Source organism: Lissotriton vulgaris, chromosome 2_2 (genome assembly GCF_964263255.1).
Source record: "Lissotriton vulgaris chromosome 2_2, aLisVul1.2, whole genome shotgun sequence".
Classification (NCBI taxonomy): Eukaryota; Metazoa; Chordata; class Amphibia; order Caudata; family Salamandridae; genus Lissotriton; species Lissotriton vulgaris.
Genome location: NC_141688.1, coordinates 116,354,590 through 116,376,000, shown reverse-complemented (window position 1 = coordinate 116,376,000; position 21,411 = coordinate 116,354,590). Strand labels below are relative to the sequence as shown.

General features: G+C 47.1%; 1 protein-coding gene across 1 annotated transcript in view; it reads right to left on the bottom strand.

Annotated features, from left to right (window-relative positions):
• LOC147729122 (uncharacterized) overlaps positions 1-12,269 on the bottom strand; it is a 172,834-nt gene extending 160,565 nt beyond the window's left edge. The window contains exon 1 of the mRNA XM_086959869.1: positions 11,979-12,269. Within this exon, the coding sequence (XP_086815995.1) occupies positions 11,979-12,218 (240 nt within the window). The 5' untranslated portion in view covers positions 12,219-12,269. The remainder of the gene's footprint in view (positions 1-11,978) is intronic.
• Positions 12,270-21,411: the final 9,142 nt, after the last annotated feature.

Sequence of the window (21,411 nt, the reverse complement as noted above, 5' to 3'; positions counted from 1 at the left end):
TGGATAGAAGAAAGACAGCGGCCTGGGTATAACCGGAGACCCTTCACCACCAGGCCAGGAACAGATGAACTGTGCCGTGTGTGGATCCTCAAAAGTCACCACTATACAGTCCCCAGGGCTGGTTTTCTTTGCTGGGCCCACCCAGGGAGTTCTTCGAACCATCAGGACTCTGCTTCTCCGGCCGTTTGGGATCGGTCTGTTTACATTAAGCCAATACATTATCTTGTTTTTCAGCGACCAATGGTTCTCATATTGACCTGTGCCAATCTGGGGGACACCCGTTAACACTACCACATACTCTTTGGCCTCTGGAGGAAGGTCAATGTACCCCCCTCTAAAGTTATCCTTTACGGGAGGGTCCTGAGCTTCACTAGGGTTGGGTTTAGGGTGCACGCCAGGATTAGGGTTTCCTGTTTGGAGCTTTGGAGTCCGTTGGGGAGCCTTAGGTTTGGTGATAGCGGAAATTTGATCCACAGCCACGGTCCTCGGCTTAGGAACCGGCCGAATAGTGGCTGGAACTGGGGCGGGAGATTCTGGACTTGAGAGGTAGGGGCTGGTGGTATTGGGTCAGCTGCAGGATAGCCCTGGTTTTCAAGACTTTTCAAGCCGAGAGTGGCCAGGGCAATAATGCTCTTTTCCATCTCGAGCAAGTTGTTTTCTATTCGTGAGAGTCTGAGGTCAAGGGGGGAAAGAAGTTTTTTTAAGGTTTCCCAAACCAAGTCTATAAATTCCCTTTCATTCTTACCCAACCCTTCTGCCTGTATCCCCTCATCCTTTAAGATGGTGGTAGAGGAAGAAGCATCTAACCCCTCAGTCCCTCCCTCTCTTGGAGGCTGCGACCTTGAGGTTTGCTCTTCTATTGCGTTAGATGGCGGTCCTCTTGTCAGTAACAGGTGTTGTGAAACCGCAATTTTCGCCTTCTTACGGGAGTAGGCAGAACGAGAACGGCGCTTTCTTTTGGGTAGTTTATCACTAATGGTGTTCGGGGATACCTGAGGGAGTGAATTAAAATTTGAATTCTGAGCGCAAGAAGCAGCAGATAGATTAGCTTCATCTGCGTTGGAAGGATACTCTACCGGTGAGGCGGGGATGGAGCAAATCGAGGTCCAATGGACATCAGCCTGTGTAACTACACATTGGGGGATAGCAGGGCGCTCCGGGGTAACCGAAGCAGCTATGTGGCCTAGGGAAGATTTTTTTGAGAGCGCAATAACTTGGGACAGTCTTCTAGCGGCTACCAGTTCTAAGGAGACCCGGGTTTGAAGTTTAGATATTTCCTGATCGATAGCTATATTAGTACGGGTAATGAAATCATCCATGGGGCCACTGATTTGCGGGCCACCCTTGGAGGCCTTACTCCGTGTTACCCTGGTACTCATGTCTTTTAGGACAAGGGGCGATCACCGATCTAGCAGACGAAATGGAATATTAGTAAAAACTGTTTAACTAATGTATGCTTAATAAAAGAAGCGAAAAAATGGCGAAAGAGGGTGGGCCAGTCCAGTCCACTAAGTCCTCGAACGGCCCGCTCTTAGCCCGGTCTTCGCCCCGAGCTGCGTCCCGCGCTGCGGGAGTCTGGTGGAATAATATAGGTATGTGAAGGGCAGGGGGCGGGCCAGCGGGGAGAGCGGACTGGATGCTGTCTCCGTGGTCTCGCAGGGACTCCTGGTTGCTGGAGTCCCCGCACGCTCGCAGCCCCGCCGAGCCTCTCGCCCTTACCTCTGCCTTCCTGCTCCTCTTGCCGATGGATGGTAATCAGCGTCCTCCCGTGCGACGCGGCACCCGCGAAGCGGGTGCGGCGAGGAGTTGGCTTGTAGAACTAGCCTTTGTGGTCTGTGAAGTCTAACAGCAACGCCTCTGGTCAGCGAGAAAATTGCCCCAACAGGTGATGGTAGGTGACGCCTTTAGTAGCACAAGGAAGGCGGGGGGCGGGCCAGCGGGGAGAGCGGACCGGATGCTGTCTCCGTGGTCTCGCAGGGACTCCTGGTTGCTGGAGTCCCCGCACACTCGCAGCCCCACCGAGCCTCTCGCCCTTACCTCTGCCTTCCTGCTCCTCTTGCCGATGGATGGTAATCAGCGTCCTCCCGTGCGACGTGGCACCCGCGAAGCGGGTGCGGCGAGGAGTTGGCTTGTGGAACTAGCCTCTGTGGTCTGTGAAGTCTAACAGCAACGCCTCTGGTCAGCGAGAAAATTGCCCCAACAGGGGATGGTAGGTGACGCCTTTAGTAGCACAAGGAAGGCGGGGGCGGGCCAGCGTGGAGAGCGGACCGGATGCTGTCTCCGTGGTCTCGCAGGGACTCCTGGTTGCTGGAGTCCCCGCACGCTCGCAGCCCCGCCGAGCCTCTCGCCCTTACCTCTGCCTTCCTGCTCCTCTTGCCGATGGATGGTAATCACAGCGACGGCTCGTGGAGGGAGTTACGGTGGGGCAGGAGGGCGGGGAGGGGGAGGGGCAGGGCGGAGGTTGCTAAAAACCGGCATATGGATAATTGCAGGTAAGTAAACAATTTAATTAATAAAACGAATTTCGTAGTGCGCCTTGCATCGCAAAATGCAATGCAGTGCGAGCTACGAAATTCGTTTTATTAATTAAATTGTTTACTTACCTGCAATTATCCATATGCCGGTTTTTAGCAACCTCCGCCCTGCCCCTCCCCCTCCCCGCCCTCCTGCCCCACCGTAACCCCCTCCACGAGCCGTCGCTGGGTAATCAGCGTCCTCCCGTGCGACGCGGCACCCGCGAAGTGGGTGCGGCGAGGAGTTGGCTTGTGGAACTAGCCTCTGTGGTCTGTGAAGTCTAACAGCAACGCCTCTGCTCAGCGAGAAAATTGCCTTGCTCCAGCCTTGGATGCTTTCTTTGAGGATGGACCTCTTGACATAAGTGGTGAACCCACTGTCCTTGAAGTTGGTGTCGGGGGGAATACCCGAGAGAGATAGCTGGAAAACACATGCACTCTCGTAAGTGCTTCACGATTCCAACTGCTCTCGTACATTCCCTGCCACTACACCAGGAAACAGCCAAGATAAATAAATGCCGTAGTCGGTTATTAATTAACCTGTTCACAAAGGACAGGAATTTTTATGCCGGTTTAGCCAGTAACACGGCTCTCGGTTAAAAACACCTTTCCGATTCCACAGTAACAAACTCGATTCTTGAACAGAAGCGTAGAGTAAAGCCTCCCAATGTGTGAACTCATAGTGTCATAACACATCTTTCTATGAAAGTGTTTTTGTCACTGTGTGTTCAGAAACCAATCTTTTAGAAAGTGGCTGAGTTTTGTGATTTAAGCATTTCTGTGTGTCTCTGCTGAATGTGGATTAACTGTTTGGAACTGAGAGGTGAGAGGAGCTGGGGGAGGTCTTGACCCAGGGAACATGTTTGAAATAGAATCTGCTATCCATGTCCTGTAACTCAAATACCTTATTTATAAAAGACTGTTTCTGCTCCTGAGAGGAATAGTGGATATCACAAGCTGTGTGCTACTCCAGTTAGTGCGTTTTAGACTTCTGGGTTCGCCATTTCTGGCTACAGTACTTCCTACCACAAAAGCAGCAGCACTTGATTACTATAAAGAGGGTAACAGAAACAACAGCAAGGCACCAGGCTGACCTGCATCTGGAGAGTAGGCAGAGGAGAAGCCCCAGGAGGTGAATCGGCCTGGGTTGCTGCCATAAAACAACTGACTCATCTCCTGCTGAGTGATTAAGGATCCAGACCCCCAGTATCAAAGGGAGAAAGGTGACACTGAGAGGGAGACACCCAGAACTGATTTAGGCAGGGGTCAGGGACCCCTGAGCACAACGAACTTCAAAGACATTTAGGGGTATAACTATGAGAGTGGAGACCCCTGAACGTTGGAATAGAAATGGATTGAGACTGAAAAGGCTTGGGCCCATTAAGTGGTCAAGAAGAACCTCTGCTAAGGAAGGAACAACTGAAGAGACTGCTGGGAAGGACCAGCCCTTGCTTCGTGATCTGGGGCTGGTCTGCAGTTTGCTGTTTTAACCATTAATCGCTATTAGTGATGTCTACTGTAGGCAGCGCCGAGATGCCCCAGGGTGATTTGAGCGCTATACAAGAGCGAATAACATAACATAACATAACATAACATAACATAACATAACATAACATAACCAAGGAAGAGGCTGTTGACACTGTGCTCTGGAACCACCTGCTTGAACAAGACTGTGCTTTGTGCTGTGTCTTGTTACCCGAAAGGTCCGAGGTGAGCTGGCTCCCTGTTTGGAAACACAGCAACATAAAAGTTTCCGGAGAAATTCCAAGTGACGCGGTGGGCATGTGTTGTGGCAGCTTCAGACACTCAGAAGGTGTGCCCTGTGATCTTGGGCACAAGAAGGAGAAGTGAGACTCGTATGCGCTTGGTGCGTATCGTGGTGCACAGGAAGCATTGGTGAAAAGCATCCGGTAAATGTGTGCATAAAGGTGAAGAGAGTCTCAGATGCGCTGGGTGCGTGTCGTGGTGCAATGCCGGTGCTGGTAAAGAGCGCCTGGTCAGTGGGTGCGGCGGAGGTGAAGGGAGTCTCGGACACGCAGGGTGCATGACGTGGTGCACAAGAGGTGTTAGTGAGGAGCGCCTGGTCAACGTGTGCATCGGACGTTGAGTGAGTCTCAGATGCCCAGGGTGCACTGGATGTGCACGTGAAGAGCGCCTAGTCATTGAGTGCACCAGAGGAGAAGTGAGGCTCGGATACGGTAAGCGAGTCAGGGTGCGGCTGAAGGCGTTGGTGAAGAGCGCCTGGATATCGGGCCACCGGAGTTGGAGAGGGTCTCAGTGAAGCATTGTGCATGCTTCGGTACAACTTGGGACTGTGGAGGTGATCGGCTGATCATCGTGTGCACCAGAATAAAGTGAGTCTCTGCAGCGCGGTGTGCGTGTCTTGATGCCAACTGAGACCGCAGGTAGGAGGGCCTGGTGAATGTTAACTCGGAGTCGGCGTGAAGTCCTGTCAGCCTTGTGTGTGTGGCTCCGTGACTGAGGAGACCCGGAGGGTGCTCTGGTGACTGTGCACCCAGAGTAACGGAATCTCAGAGGGATGGGGTAAGTGTGCCCTATGGCTACTGGAGACCTTCCTAACAGTCGCGGCCCGGACCGGCAGCCTGGAGGAGCTGAGCTGTCAGGCCAAGCCGCTAAAGCCCATTGAGAAAGTTCTGCATGGAAGGCCCAGTTCACAGAAGGAGAAGAGGAGAGTGGGGTCCCCAAATAACGTAGATGACTGCTTGGGCGGGGTGTGGGCTCCGAGGGACACTCTCTTGGCCTCTCGGTCCATCTGGCGATGTGAGCCTTTCCTTCGGCTCAGATTGGGGTCCGTACTGACCAAAGGAGTGGCAGTACTAGGGCCATAGTGAGAAGCTGTACTGTATGTCATTGTTGAAATGTGTGGGGGGCAACTGTTATCGAAGAGGATGACTGTCGTAATACACATTGCCAATATTGCTGCTAACGAACTGCTGGACTGTGTTATGACGCCTGACATTATTTCTGCATAACGAAGTACACGATTGTAGCGCTACACATTGCATTATTTCTCCATTGCAAAGTACAGGATTTTCACGGCCCAAATTGCATTATTTCTTCATTGCAAAATACATGATTGTAGCTACGCATTGCATCATTCCGTAATTGAAAAGTACATGATTGTAGCGGTGAGCATTGCATTATTTCTTCATTGCAAAGTACGTGATTGGGGTGTGACACATTACATTATTCCTTCATTGCGCAGTTCATGATTGTAGCGGTACGCATTGCATTATTTCTCCCATTGCAAGGTACCGGGTGTATCGTTAAGCATTGTATTATTTCCCCTTTGCCCAGCACAGGATTGTATTGTTACGCAGCGCAATACTGTTTGTCCATTGCAACATGTGTGATTCTAGCATTGCTACCAGCATAGCGTTTTGAAAGCGGTGGTTGGCATTTGAAGCTACCAGCCAGCCGGAACAAATATTACCCTTTATTACATGGGTACTCACAGTACAGCCCGCGGGACGCCTGCGCCCGGCAAGTCTTCCTTGGTGACCCTCGGACCTTGAAGACATCGTACCTGTGTTTTTAAAAAAAAATGTGAAGAGTGTGCACAAACACTGCCGGTTGCAGCAGCGTGACTGTGAGATACTCTGCTCTGTGGGGGCCGGGCGATTCCAGTGATAGTCAGAGTGGAGATGCAGGGGCACTAGGAAGAGGTGAAATACAACAAAGCCTCATTAACAATTGCATGGTCTTTTAAAGACCTTTTAAATATTCGGGTGCGCATGTGTGTTTTTTAAAAAAAATGTAAAGAGTGTGCACAAACACTGCCGGTTGCAGCAGCGTGACTCTGAGATACTCTGCTCTGTGGGGGCCGGGCGATTCCAGTGATAGTCAGAGTGGAGATGCAGGAGCACTAGGAAGAGGTGAAATACAACAAAGCCTCATTAACAAGTGCATGGTCTTTTAAAGACCTTTGAAATATTCGGGTGCGGCTGTGTGTGTGCCCAGGAAGCTGTCTCTGCCCGGGCTGAAACACACGCGGGGTGAGGTGACAGAGGGTGACAGAGGGAAGGAGAGGGAGGGAGACAGAGATATGGAGACAGAGAAGGAGGGAGACAGGGAGAGGGAGACAGAGACAGGGAGAAGGAGGGAGACAGAGATAGGGAGACAGAGAGGGAGGAAGACAGGCATAGGGAGACAGAGACAGACAGAGGGAGGGAGTCAGGAGGAGACAGAGGGAGGGAGACAGAGAGAGGAAGACAGACAGAGGGAGACAGAGACAGACAGAGGGAGAGGGAGACAGAGGGAGAGGGAGACAGAGCAGGAGACAGAGAGACAGACAGAGGGAGGGAGGCAGAGGGGCGGAGACAGAGGGACGGAAACAGAGGACAGACGAAGACAGAGGGAGTGAGACAGAGGGAGGGAGACAGACAGAGGGAGACCGAGGGAGGGAGAGAGAGAGAGGGAGACAGAGAGATAGAAAGGGAGAGAGAGAGAAGGAGGGAAAGAGAGGGAGACAGAGGGTGACAGAGGGAGGGAGTCAGGGGGAGGGAGAGGGAGGGAGAGGGAAGGAGACAGAGAGAGGGAGATAGACAGAGGAAGGGAGACAGAGGGACTTAGACAGAGGGAGGGAGACATAGGGAGGGTGACAGACAGAGGGAGAGGGAGACAGATAGAGGGAGGGAGACAGACAGAAGGAGGGAGACAGAGGAGGGGGGCGACAGAGGAAGGGAGACAGAGGGAGGGAGACAGAGGGATAGGGATGGAGGGAGAGGGAGAGAGTGAAGGAGAGGGAGACGGAGGGAGAGGGAGGGAGACAGAGAGAGAGGGAGACAGAAAGACAGAGGGAGACAGAGAGAGGGAAACAGAGGGAGGCAGACAGAGGGAGACAGACGGAGGGAGGGAGAGGGAGGGAGGGATAGGCAGGGAGACAAACAGAGGGAGAGATGCCAACAGAGGGAGGGAGACAGGCAGAGGGAGGGAGGGAGACAGAGGGTGACAGACAGAGGTAGACAGGCAGAGGGAGGGAGACAGATAGACACAGGGAGACAGAGGGAGGGAGACAGAGGAAGGGAGATAGAGAGGGAGACAGAGAGGGGGAAACAGAGGGAGACAGACAGAGGGAGACAGAGGGGGAGAGAGGGAGGGAGACAGAGAGAGGGAGACAGAGAGATAGAGAGGGAGAGAGGGGAAGATAGAGAGAGATAGGGAGGGAGACAGAGAGAGAGAGAGTGGGAGGGGGACAGAGAAAGAGGGAGTAAGATGGTCAGAGTGAGTGAGATAGGGGGAGACAGAGAGAGAGGGCGAGAGGGAGGGAGAGAGAGGGAGACAGAGAGACAGAGAGAGAAAAAGAGAGAGAGAGAGAGATGTGTTTATGCCGGGTCTGGTGGCTCAGTGGACGAAAGCGTCCGCTGCATGGACATGTGTTCAACCCCATGGTAACAGTTTTTTTTGTTGCTCTAGCCCGCCCCCTCCTCCACTGACCCCGCCCCCACCGGTGTGGCCCTCGGCGACAAACCACACTATAAATTTGGAAAATTGGAGTACCCATGCTTTACTATAAGTTGGCTTTTGTATCGTGTAGTCCGATCGTATACCTTTTTATATGAAGTTTATACTCATTTTATCAAACTCATGTGGATTCCATTTGTGGTGTCACCAGTGGGTTGCTGTGAGTGTGGTTGCACATACTGTACGCTTGTGCCTTGGAGATAGACCTGGCTGCTCGGGCCAAGCTACTAAGGGGGTGAGCAGGACTATCTCAAACGGTGTCCTTACATGGCCTAACGTTGAGGGAGAAGTCCCAGGTCTCGCATTTGGTGACAGTGGTGCGGAACTAGGACTCCAGCTTCCAACATTTGGCGGCAGAGCGGTGGGATAGGATCCTAACGTAATTGAAAAGCGTGTGTGCAAAACCACTCACAGTAATTGGTGTACATCATGAATTGATCACAGACCATGACGCAACAACATATTGTTTTGAGTTGTTGGTTCCATTGTTGAGTAACCTTTAAACAACACATCATGTCTCAGGAGGGGAGCCAGATAGACGGTGAGCCTGTGCCTGCAGAATTACAGTTTCACATTTAGGCATTTTTTACCTACAAGGTTGATCAGTTGAGGCGATTCTGCAGAGATTTGGGATATCCTATGAAGGGTAGCACCAAGAAGGAGGAACAGCAAGTGGCCTTGAGGGCCTGGTGGGAAGCCAAAGAGGCTCAGGAGACGGGTAATGTTGAGGTGGATGAGGATGAACCAGGGAATGCAATGGGTCCACAGGATTTGCCAGTGGAGGGACCAGCTGCAGGGGCTGGTAGTAGCCATTCAGGGAGGAGTTTGCCACCAAAGGAGTTGGAGGAAAACCAAAGGGTCAGACTGCATGAGTTGGAGGTGTTAAAACATAAAACTCAAGCAGAGGAGAGCAGGAACGCTCTTGTGTTGGAAGAGAAACCGATTCTCTTCGCTCATGAGTTAAGCATGAGGGAACTGGACATTTAGGGTAGACAGAGTCCAGTGTGATTGGTGGCAGCGCACAGCCAGTGCCATGTGTGGATGAGTGTGCACTGGAAGTAGTGGGTAGCACTGGGTAGTGGTTAGCATGGTAAATGATCTGGAGGGATTATTCAATTTGGCCCCAGGGGACCCTAGGCTCATAAATAATTTTCCAGGATTGCACCACCCCGGGTTAAGGTGTGGGCTCCTTGATTGCTGGGAGCCTGCACGAGAACAGGACCACTGGTCATGGGTTCAGGGGCCTGAAAAGGCCCCAGAGTGGGAAGAAGGGCCAAGTGGCACAAGGAAATTCCAGATGCCCTTGTATATTACAGAGTGACAGTAGGTACTCTGCAGTTATAGTTAGGGTTAACCGAGATAGGAATTCCTCGGATGTCTGTCCATTGACAACTTTAGTTCTGTTTGACGAATCTTCTTAAAACTTTGCAGACTTATTGCTCCTGTTAAATTGGATTGAAAGTTTGGCGACGTTTAGCCGAGGGGGTGCAAGAAAGAATTGGGGTCCCAAAACACACCTGCACTCCAGTGCATTTTATAAAGACTTTTGTATTTCACGTAGCGCTAAAATAGCCATCCAGATTTTGATTACATTTGTCAGGATTGAAGACTATGGAGTGCAGATGATCCTTTTTGTGTTTGCGACTAAAACGGGTAAGTATTTTAGAGTTACTGGCATGGTACTTTGGTACATAACAATGACAAGTCAATATCCGACAGGATAATAACTGTCTTTACAAAAATTGCAGGTAGCCATGTTGTTTTGAGGCCGTTTAGCCAGTGTTCTAGCTTAGGGCCTTAAATATAAGTATTAGCTTTTACATGTTTTCCCTACCTATCACCACCTAATTTAAGTGGTAAAAGATAGAGAAATATAATTGTACATTTCTAAATATTTTTTTCAAATATTATGGATTACAGCGGTACTAGGTATTACATAGGCAGTGCTGCAGTACCTTAAAAAAGAAACAAAACAGATATGTAATCAAATAGAAAAAACAATGTAATACACAATATTTCACATACACAGTGTACTACAGTGTCTTTACATTTTTATGCATATTTTATTATGTCTTAAAAAGTGGATGCTTTACCATGGTAATACCTACACATTTCTGCGTTAATTTAAAAAATACAAAAAAATATATCTTTTGTGAATCACTACTCTATACACTAATGGCCAAAGTAAAGTGTCTAATTGTATAGGCTAGTCTATTCCAAACCACAACAATACCAGTTGTGAACCAGGAAAGAGGCTAAAGTGCAAATGTCAGATTTACAAAAAGCACTACAACATACAATGTCTAAAAACAAAATGAATCTGTCCTTTTGTAAGATAACTGGTGCTCATATAAAGTGTTCATATAACATTGGGCCGAATCCACCCTAGATAGATCTAAAAAGAAAAGAAAAAAAGAAACAGTGAGCCTGTTTTTTACGATTGGAGTGATAATCAAGCATGGTGGTAAAGGGGTGAAAGATGTGCAATAATGCAGAACACACCACAGCTGCAAAATCACAAAATTCCAGTGGCCCTACCTATAATCTAAGCTTGTTTTGAACGACCATTCCAATGTATTTGATTGAAAAAGCAGACCTTTTATGATATTCATAAATGGTGCTACCATTCCTGCAAAACAAAAGGTGCAAATCTAGTATCATTCTGGGGGACTCTCTTTATCTCGCATTGTCGGAAACTACAAATATTTGCAACGTAAATATGTGCATTTGTTGAATGTAAGCATGCATGTATGTATATACTGAACCAATTGTATTAGCCCCTCCTCTTAGTCAAGTCCTGCTTTCTGTGATCTGGTCTTAATTGATCCCCAGTTAGAAAAATATTCTGTGGACAACACCTTTGGTTTGCGGTACTTCTGCTACTTTAAAATTTTTTGATTTGAATGATTCTACTGTTTCTTGCACCTTTGACCGGTGATAAAACTAAATAACATCAAGTATATTAGTGCCGCTTGCATCGTTGCCACCACACTCTGGCCTACCAGAAATACAATTTGGAATTTGTGGAATTGATGTCATGTTGACATTCTATTACGAAAAAATACCAGATTCATGCAGAATTACACAGATTGCACCATTTGGCAGTGCAATTTGCACCACATTTGTGAACTGCATATATTGCACTGGTGCTAGTGTAATCTCATACTAATCTGTAATCTGTTTGAAAAGTACAAGAACTGATCAGTGCAACATCAACTTTTACACCAGTTGGTCCGTCGGAATTTTTGTGCAAAATTGCATCTATGATGGTGTCATATTTCTTCAACATTTTCAGATTACATAGGTTGACCCAGAGGCAGAGTTCTCTTACACCAATATTGTTAACGCACTAATATTCCACTTTGCTGGTTTATTCTGCGCCAACATTTTTGGATTGCACTTGTGCTGTGGCAGTCTATGCCAACACGTGTTCCATGTATTAAAGCTACCTGTCTGGTAGAGCCCGACCAGGTTGGAGCTACTGGTTTTGCCAAATCCTGTTAACTTTATCAGGATCTGCTTTTTGTCACATTGAACCATATAGAAGCTTAATTACCCTTTTAACAATAAAATATACCTATATGTGGTTTAGAAAAACTAAAAATGAAATCTAAAACGTTGTTTTCAAACTTATATGTGTTAATATATCCACACATGTGTGTTTTTCATGCAAATAGTTTGGGGGAAAATGGGTCCATGTGTCAAAAACTGAGGCGAGGATGCATTTCATACTGAAACAGAGCACCTGATGGATGGATTTACATGTAGCATACATTTTAAATTACTTTTGTTGCAAAGTCCCATAATGACGCAAAAGCAACATTATGTGGAATCGCGCACCCCTAGAACACGCACTTTTTATCATGGCCTGTGGCTTCTCTTCCTGGCGTGAGTGACATCACTGTCTAGTGCCTATGTCCATTCGTTCCCCAGGTATAGCTTTTAGGGACTTGTGTCCTGGCCACACACACTATCACCTACCGTGCTGTTGCTGATGCTGTCCACCTCCTGCTTCCCAAGGTAACCCTCTGTGATCTTAATGATGACGGGAAAAGAGGTCTCAAACTTCCGGACAAACTCCTTCAGCGAGTACTCCCTCGCGCCCCACTTAATATTTGCCGTGTCCATCTTGAGAATCGGGAGCCTTGGAAGGGGTTTCCTTATTTCTGATTGTTTTAGCATGTTTTCGACGACGCTGTAGCTCCTCTGCCCTCGCCTCATGGAGCTTCGCCGAGCCTGCTGTGCTGTGCACTGGGCGCTCGCTGCGAGCAGGAAGTGTTTTCTGTAAATAGGCAGGCGGCAAGGCACAGTTTGCTAGAGACTCGAGAAGGAATGCACAAACAGTGTCACTAGGAAGCCTCTTACTAACCGGTTTTTCGCTCTCTGGTGGGTCTCTGCGCAGCGTCGCGTTTAGGTTCATGCGGTGTGTTGTGACTTTCCAGCAACGCGGAACCGAGACTTCAAAAAGACGCCAATATCACGAAACATGGGAAACCCAGAGGCGCGTGCAAGTGTGGGAACCTGACTTGTGTATTAGGCGCGGCAAACCCATGCAGTGAACGATGAGAGACATAGATCTCGTTCACTCAACCATTGCATTTAAATTTTGTTTTTTTAGGAGGCATATTTGTTTTGTATAACACCGCATTCGCCACCTGCAAGGCTAATTGTCACAGATGAGTTTACCAGTAAGCGGCTCGTTGACTCTTGTTACAATACAGGAGGCTGTGGGCTGTAGTAGGGCCTTCTGGTATGTGACCTTTCCACAAACAAGTGAGAGTTTGAGGAGTGAGTCCTGTTTGTAATTCTCGGTTGCTAACTTTTTCTTGCACTTTACAGTAAAGTCTTTACCTAATTACGGTAAAAGAGAGGAGCTAGGGTGAACATTACTGAAGCCCTTAGGGCAGGGCAGGGTTTCACCAGGGCCTGTTCCTAGGCATATGGGACAAAACCTGTCCGAGTGCACGATTAGAAAGAGACTATAGTTCTTCTTTCATGTAACACCAAAGCAGTTTCATGCAGACTGCAGGTCATAGGTCATTAGAGGAACCAGAGGGACAACTTTGTTAAAAAAATATGTCTATTACCTGCGTTTTCGTAATTAGGTCAAAATCATTTTCATGGATCTAAACTGCCATTTTATGGATAATGAGATTTTTTCCTTTAAAAAGGTGTTGCAAATTTTGATGCTCTTTCCCTTAAAATTGACTTGCAAGAAGGTGGATGCAAGGTGCCTGGATCGATTGGGCTGGGGTCAGAGTGAGCACATTCAGAGAAGTAAACTTTCCTTGCTGTTGTAAATTAAGTATGGACCAAGGTGGAGATGACAAGGTATTTATTGAGATATTATCATAGAAAGGCTCACAGGGAGCAACTGGGGCAGAGACAGATAAGGGAACGAGATGAGAGGGGAAAATGACAGGGACACTGGGTGACGTCACATAAATACCATGCTTGGCATTCCATAATGGAATGCGTGATGTTGCATTGACATGGATAACGCACTACACAGGGAAGGGAAGGTCGGCGAGAAGGATCAAACTAGTAAATCATAACATCTCCTTCCTTCACACTCAAACAGTAATGCAGTTGAATTCAAACAAAATCTTCATAACGTTTGGGCATTCTAATTTGTCTTCCATATCTGGTCTGAACACTTTTTCCACCCAGTTCTGGATCGGCCGCAAGGAGCATTGTCTCTTTCCATCCTGCTGTGACTCTGGTCCAGTATGCTGCTTTCGGCCATATTTCCGACATTAGACATGTCACTAGATTCCTCTTCTATTCTGGAGTAATTGCCATCGGATACATCATCCCACTCCAGGATGCTATCGACGCCACTTCCTTCTTCCAAATTTTTTCCATTCATTATGATCTTTTCCTGTCCACTTTTTAATTTGACCACGTCGTCCTTGCTTCGCCAACCCTTGCCTCCTAGATACACTGCTCCTTTGGTGGCTTCCTGTACTTGCACAGGACTACTGTATGTCGATTTTCCTTTGGCCACTTTGTATGGTTTTTTCGTTATTACCCAATCTCCACGTTCTATCTCTTTCACCTTCGCTTTGTTGACGTGGTCAGAATATATCTTGGTCTTTTCTTGTTTGCGCTTAATACTCTCTGTGACATGTAACTCACTGTCCTTTATTTGTTCAGTTTTCTCCTCATTTCTATACCAATTGTTAAATTTTGGCGTCAGTATGTCCTTGCACTCTCTTCCTCTCATTAGGAAAAACTGAGTGAACTTGGTTGTTTCGTTTGGGGTGTTGTTATAGGTGTTTATTTTTTCCCGGATGCTCTCCTTCACATTTAACTGCGATGCTATGGCCAATTGAATTCCTTCTTTTATGAATTTATTCACCCTTTCCACTTGGCCGTTACTCTTTGGGCTATACAGTGGTGTTTTTTCTTGCTTGATACCAGCCTTCTCAAGAAATTCATTCATTTGTGTTGACACCAGCTGTGTACCATTGTCGGAGACGATGATTTGGGGTTGTCCCTCTGTTGCAAACGTTTTCTTGAAGAACTTAATTACTTGTTCTGTTGTGATCGAGTGTACAAACTTGTAATGTACCCATTTAGAATAGTAATCTGTCAGAACGATGAGGTACTTGCAGTCTTCTTTCAATTTGTGGAACGGGCCCGCAAAATCAATGGCGATTTTATGCTACAGTCCACTAGGTACTTCCACAATCTGTAACTCTCCCTTGTTTATTTTCCAATGCTTATCTGCCTTGAGGCATGCCTTGCACCTGTCAATAAAGTTGTTCACTTCTTGATGTATTCCTGGCCACCAGTAATACTTTTTGATAATGTTTTTCGTCGCACTGCTTCCGGGGTGTCCTTTGTGAGCCAACTTTATTATTTTCTCCCTCAAGGCTGCTGGAGGAATTAATTGATCGCATCTCTTTAGTAGTCCATTCTCTATTGTTAGCTCTTCGCTTATCTGTTGATAACTTTTGAACTCGTTTTTTAAATTCCTGATTGGGGGCCACTTTGACTTCACATAATTTATTACTTTACTTATTACCCAGTCTTTCTCAAGCCCTTCTTTCCATTCTGCTTCTGTTACGGACCCATGGTCGGCTTCCAACGCATCTATCCAGGCCACCACACACTCCACATCATCAAGTGTTTCATTTTCCTGCTTGTCCACCCGCAGCCTTGATAGACAGTCAGCTCTACTGTTCAGACCTCCCTTGATGTGCTTGATGTTGAGCTTGTATTCTTGAAGCTTGGATAAAAGTCTTATCAGACTGGAGCTTGCTCTTCCGCTTCCACGTCCTTCTCCATCCATCATATACACCAATGGCTTGTGGTCTGTTACAATTTCGAATTTCTTCCCCCATATGTAGTTCTTTAACTTTTACACGGCCCATACACACGCAAGTGCCTCTCGCTCAATCGTGCTATAATGCTTCTCTGAGTCATTTAGTCTCCTCGAAATGAATGCAATGGTGTTTTCTTCGCCTCCTTTTAACTGACAAAACACTGCTCCTATGCCTTTGGCACTGGCATCTACAGTGATAACTTCTCCAACTTGGGATCATATGCTTTCAGAGCGGGTGCTTTTGCAATATCTTCTTTAATTCTATTAAATGCCTGTTCCTGCTCGCTTCCCCAGACATAACTCGCGTTTTTTCTTAATACTTTCCTCAAAGGATCCACCTTATCTGCGTATCCTTTCACAAATTTTGCGTAGTACTCGCTGAGTCCTAGGAATGGCATCAGGGGTTCTTTTTCTTTTGGTTCAGGTGCTTCTCTGATCGCTTTGACTAGGTCCTCTTTTGGAGTCATTCCCTCGGACGATAACACGTGTCCTAGGTATTCTATCTTCTGTCTCATAAATTTACACTTTTCTCTTGATACCGTCATTCCTCTGTTCTTTAAGATGCTTAATACCTTGCTGAGCACTTGCAGGTGTTCTTGCTCAGTTTCTGTATGTATAAGGATGTCGTCCTGGAACGCCTTTACTCCTTTGACCTCACCAAATAGTATATCCATTAATTTCTGGAACACCCCTGATGAGGATGCCAGGCCGAAAGGTAGCCTTACATATCTGTACGCGCCGAAGGGCATTATGAACGTTGTTAGGTCCTTGGATTCTTCTGTTAGCATGACCTGATGGTATGCAGCTTTTAAGTCAATCAGGGTGAAAAATTTTGCTCCTGCCACAGACTGTAGGATTTCTTGGATTAAGGGAAGTGGGTGACAATTTACTAATATGTTCTTGTTTAAGGACCTGAGGTCCACACATAGCCTTATTTCACCCGTTTTCCTTTTCTTCGAGACCACTATTGCAGATACCCACTGGGATGCATCTGTTTCCTCTATTACTCCTACATGACATAGTTTAGTTAGCACCTCTTTCAGTTCTTCTCTAACTGACAGTGGAATTGCCCTCACCTGTGTTTGGTGGGTTCCGCGTTATCCTTCAATCTGATCTCATGCGTAAATCCTTTTACACAGCCTATTGTGTCTTTAAAAACTTCCTTGTACTTTTCCACTACTCCTTCGGCACTCCCTTGATTTTCCACCATGCATATGTTGTTTACAAACTCCTCTTTAAGTATGATTGGTTCCTTAGCTCCTGGTTGGAGATTCACACCTAGCTTCGCCAGATCTTTCCACCCTACTAGGATCCTGCCTTTCACTGCCACGTATATTTTTGTGTTTATCATTCTGCTTTTGAACACGAGTGTGTCACAGAAGTATCCTTGCATTTCAATATCTTGTTCCCCGAAAGCCTTGGGGTTCACATCTGTGTCAAATAGTGATCTATCTGGCCATTTTTCTTCAAATATCTTGTCCGATATGTATGTTATGGGTGACCCTGAATCCGCAGTGAACTGCAATTCAACATTTCCAATTTTTACTTCACCAATGGGCCCCTTGATCTTACCATCTTCTATCTCTACATAGAGCACAATTTTTCACACATTTCCTCGTCAAAATCTCCCACGGTATTCACCTTTACATTTTCCGTTGGTCTGAGTTTTGTTTGCACAGTGCTGTATAGTGACCAAACCTTTTACATTTAGCACATTTTTTACCAATCGCCGGGCATGACTTGTAATCTGCTAGATGTTCATACGAACCACATCTGTAGCAACTCAAATTCCTACTTCCCGACCTCTTGTCTCCCCAATTTTTCTCTGAACCTTTGTGGTCACTTCTCTTTTTGTCCTGTATATAACACACTTTCGTATTGCTACTACTGGTTGACAATACTTTTTTTGTGACCAACGACCTTTCAATGGCTTTAGCTATGTCTGTTACGTCCTGAAGAGTGCGGTTCCTGCACGTCAACAGTCTCTCTTGCACTTTTTTAGTGTGACAATAGAACACCACCTGATCTCTTATGTAAATATCAGTCATCTCATTGAACTCGCAATCTTTAGCTAAGTACTCCTCAATTGTTTCGCCCTCTTCCTACTTCCTCATCGCAAACGTATGTCTCCCGACGATTATATTGCTCTCCTCATCGTACAGTTTTTCAAGCCTTTTGATTGCCTCTTCATATTCGTTGAGAGGTATAAATACTCCAGGTGGATTCTCGTACTCTGGTAAGCTATCAAATACTTCCTGGCCCGCTTTCCCTAACAAACCAAACAGAAGTGATAACTTTCTTTCTGCGTCATATTTTTTCCCATCTATAGACACAATATAATTCTCAAATGCTCTTAACCATTTTTTCCACTTCATAATGGGTTTCCCAGGTTCCTCCAGGAAGAGTGGTGAGACACAAATGTTATTGCTTTGGGCCATATTTTCTCTCTTCAATTATGATAGGTAGTATTTTTTTTTTAGATTGTGTTTCTCTTTCTTTTATTCTTATGTCTTTCACTTTTTATTTTCTACTGTGCCTTCACATCTATTCTATACTGGTCGCATTCCCTTTGTGTGCACTCTCCGTATTATTTTATCTTGCTTAAATTCGTCCTTTGACAACAGTCTTTTATTATATATTTCCTTTCAGTCACTATTATTTAGATTCCCCCTTCTCATGCTTCATGTGCGCATTATGCGAGCGCCGCCTGTTGCTTTGTTTCCCTCATTTCCTTTAGTTATCGTTTTACTCTTATTGTTTATTTCCGTCAGATCGCATTTCATCGGTGAAACTGACAGGATTTCCTTTCAAAATGGCCACCCCTGTGATGTCAGTTACCGCGCACCAATGGGCTTTCAGATTCACCTTATCACTCGATGCAATCCCGTGATGCTTCACGGCGAGTCAGCGTCGCCGGGCGCCTCACCTCACAATCATTTATTTTCAGTTTTTACGTTTACTTCCACTTACTTCCTTCCGATGTTTTATTTTTTCTTTCTTCTTACTTGGATCACTCTCCTGCTCGACCCTTTCGATTTCCGCACCGAGTTTCACCGGACGGCGTCGGCGATCCTGTGAGCCTCTCCTCCTTTAGACCCTCGTCGCCATTGTTGTAAATTAAGTACGGACCAAGGTGGAGATGACAAGGTATTTATTGAGATATTATCATAGAAAGGCTCACAGGGAGCAACTGGGGCAGAGACAGATAAGGGAACGAGATGAGAGGCGAAAATGACAGGGACACTGGGTGACGTCACATAAATACCATGCTTGGCATTCCATAATGGAATGCGTGACGTTGCATTGACATGGATAACGCACTACACAGGGAAGGTAAGGTCGGCGAGAAGGACCATACTAGTAAATCACAACACTTGCCTTCTGAATCTTACCTTTATACACAGCTATTCCCATGATATGAGGGCTTCTAGATGAATGGTCTCCAAGCATTTCTGTATGAGAGCTACTACTGTTCACGGAAAAGTCCCACTGACCGTCTAACATATTTTATAACTGTACAATAGTGACTACAGGTGTTGACATTATACTATGATCAATCAATCAATCAATCAATCAACTTGTAAAACGCGCTACTTACCCGTGAGGTCTCAAGGCGCTAAGGGGGGGGGGGTGCTTTTACTGCTAGAACAGCCAGGTCTTGAGGAGCCTTCTGAAGGTGAGCAGGTCTTGGGTCTGCCGCAGATGGGTGGGGAGGGTGTTCCAGGTCTTGACGGCGAGGAAGGAGAAGGATCTGCCGCAGGAGTTTGTTCGTTGGATTCGCGGGACGGCGGCAAGAGTGATGCTGGCGGAGCGGAGTCTGTTGTTCAGGTAGGCTTGTCCGGTGTTGTGGAGTGCTTTGTGTGCGTGGGTGAGGAGCTTGAAGGTGATCCTCTTGATGACGGGGAGCCAGTGCAGGTTCCTTACGTGGGAGGTGATGTGGCTGCGGCGGAGGTTGTTGAGGATCAGTCCGGGGGAGGCGTTTTGGATGCATTGCAGTCGCCGCAGGTGTTTGGCTGGGATTCCTGCGTAGAGTGCCCTAGGTGATCACCCTAAGTAGCAGGATTATCAGTAGTGACCACCCAAGCATTCTACGCAAAGTTACCTGTAGAAATGCCATGAAATCGTTTAAATGCCCCCACTAGAGTAAAGAAGTAACATTCAAATCATCACATGCCCTCGTTATTCTTCCTGATTTTGTTTAACAGATATATATATATATATACATCCCTTGATTTATATAATCTGTTCATTTGTCTTGAATGTATGTCATATGCCGACAAACCCAGCTTCTTTTCCATTTTAACCTCTCTATTGAGGAGATACAGTAATTTCTTAATCCATGCCTTTAAGAAATTCATTTTGGATAAGCAGAAATATGTGCAAAGTAGACATCAAAAAAACAAAATTCTCATCTGTGGTCCTCATCTTTTTGGAATGACAGCCTATGGCCTGTGAGCTAAGGGATCCCATCTGTACCTGTAAGCATTGTCAGAGAATTTGATTGTAAACTTGATAAAGAACTATCCCTTGAAGCATAGATCAATTCCATATCTGCATGTTATCATCAACTAAAACTTCAGTGGAAATGACTCATGTGAGTGCAGAGCAGGTAGTGGCAGCATCAAATCTTTACAAGCTTGATTCCATAGCCTGTTATTTAGGTTTCCCTGCACATCTTTTGTCCAGACTACAATTGATCCTGAATACAGCTGTGAGGCTGCCTGTTTGTTTGCACCAAGTTGACCATGTCACTGAAGCTAGACTTAAATTGCATTGGCTACTAGTGGAAAAGAGAATACTTTTAAAAGACCTTTGTCTGGCCCAAAAACTTATAAACTACATTGGTGCCCCTGTTTGTATGACTTGCATCACTAAACACACTTCTTTATGATCTTTTTATTCTGCATTGCACCACAAGGCTTTTTTTTCTACAACTAACAAAAGCTCGTCTTGGAAGGGAAATCTTTTCTAGTTCTTTGAGTCAGCTGCCTCATGTATGCTTAGACTATCTGGTTTTAGGTTTAAACCTATAACAACGCATAAAACCCCACCACATGGAACATAGCCATCACCTGTGTAAACATATAAACACTGAAAATACACCTTTGCAACCACAAACTAAGTGCCATTCAAAGAAAGAAAAAGAAGAGTGAAAGAGACATTTTTATTTCTTCCTGAAGGGGTCAATACAATGTAACTTTGTTATACAAGGTATCATCAAGAAAGACTGGGCTGGGGGGGAGGAGCCAAGCTCGCGACCGTGATGGCCGCACTGTAGCTCGGCTCCGTCAACCTTTCTGCCTGAAACGCATATCCTGTAACTCATCCTGCCCCGAGGAGACACATTCGGCTAAATATGGGAAGGTGAAACATTGCTAGCACTTACCGTCCGTCCCGGGGGCTCCTAGGTGCCGCGGATCTGGAGTGGTGCCCTTGCTTGTTCCGGAGCCTCCGCGGCGTGCAGGCCGGGTACTCGCCTGCGACGGTCGGCCGGAGTGGGGTGTTGACGCCAGCCCCCGGTGGAGGAGAGGGGTCGGCTGAAGAGGCCATTGTGCGGTTGTTCCGGTGGCGACTGACCGGGCCCGGTCTGGTGGCTCGGGGGCTCTGTGGCGGGGCGCTGCCCGCCTTGGACGGGGGCAGACCGTGCAGGAGGCTTGTCCCCCCCTTTGTTGCCTTGTCCGGCCATCTTGAAGCCCTTCCCCCGGATTCAGCGGGCGGCGCCCGTGAGACGGTGGCGCCGGCGACCCCTGTTTTTTGGAGGCCCATCTTTCTGCACCAAGATTGCCATTGCAGGGGCTCGAGGAGACTCCGGTGGGCCTTATTCGAGGGCCCGGTCCAGTGGTTGTGGAGCCAGGGGTCCCTGCTGCACTGACAAGATGGCCCGGCTCCCGGACCAGCTTGGGGCGGCGAACCTAGTTTGTCGAACCACACGACGGCTGAGGCCTGTGGGAGTGAGCCCACGATCGGTGATGTCTTTGCCGCCCTATGTTCTCTGCATGCGGCCATGGCCTTCGATGCTGTTATGCGAGATGGTGGCTCTGCCGCCGTGCCTGTGGACTCATCCCCCATTCATGCGGCTCGACT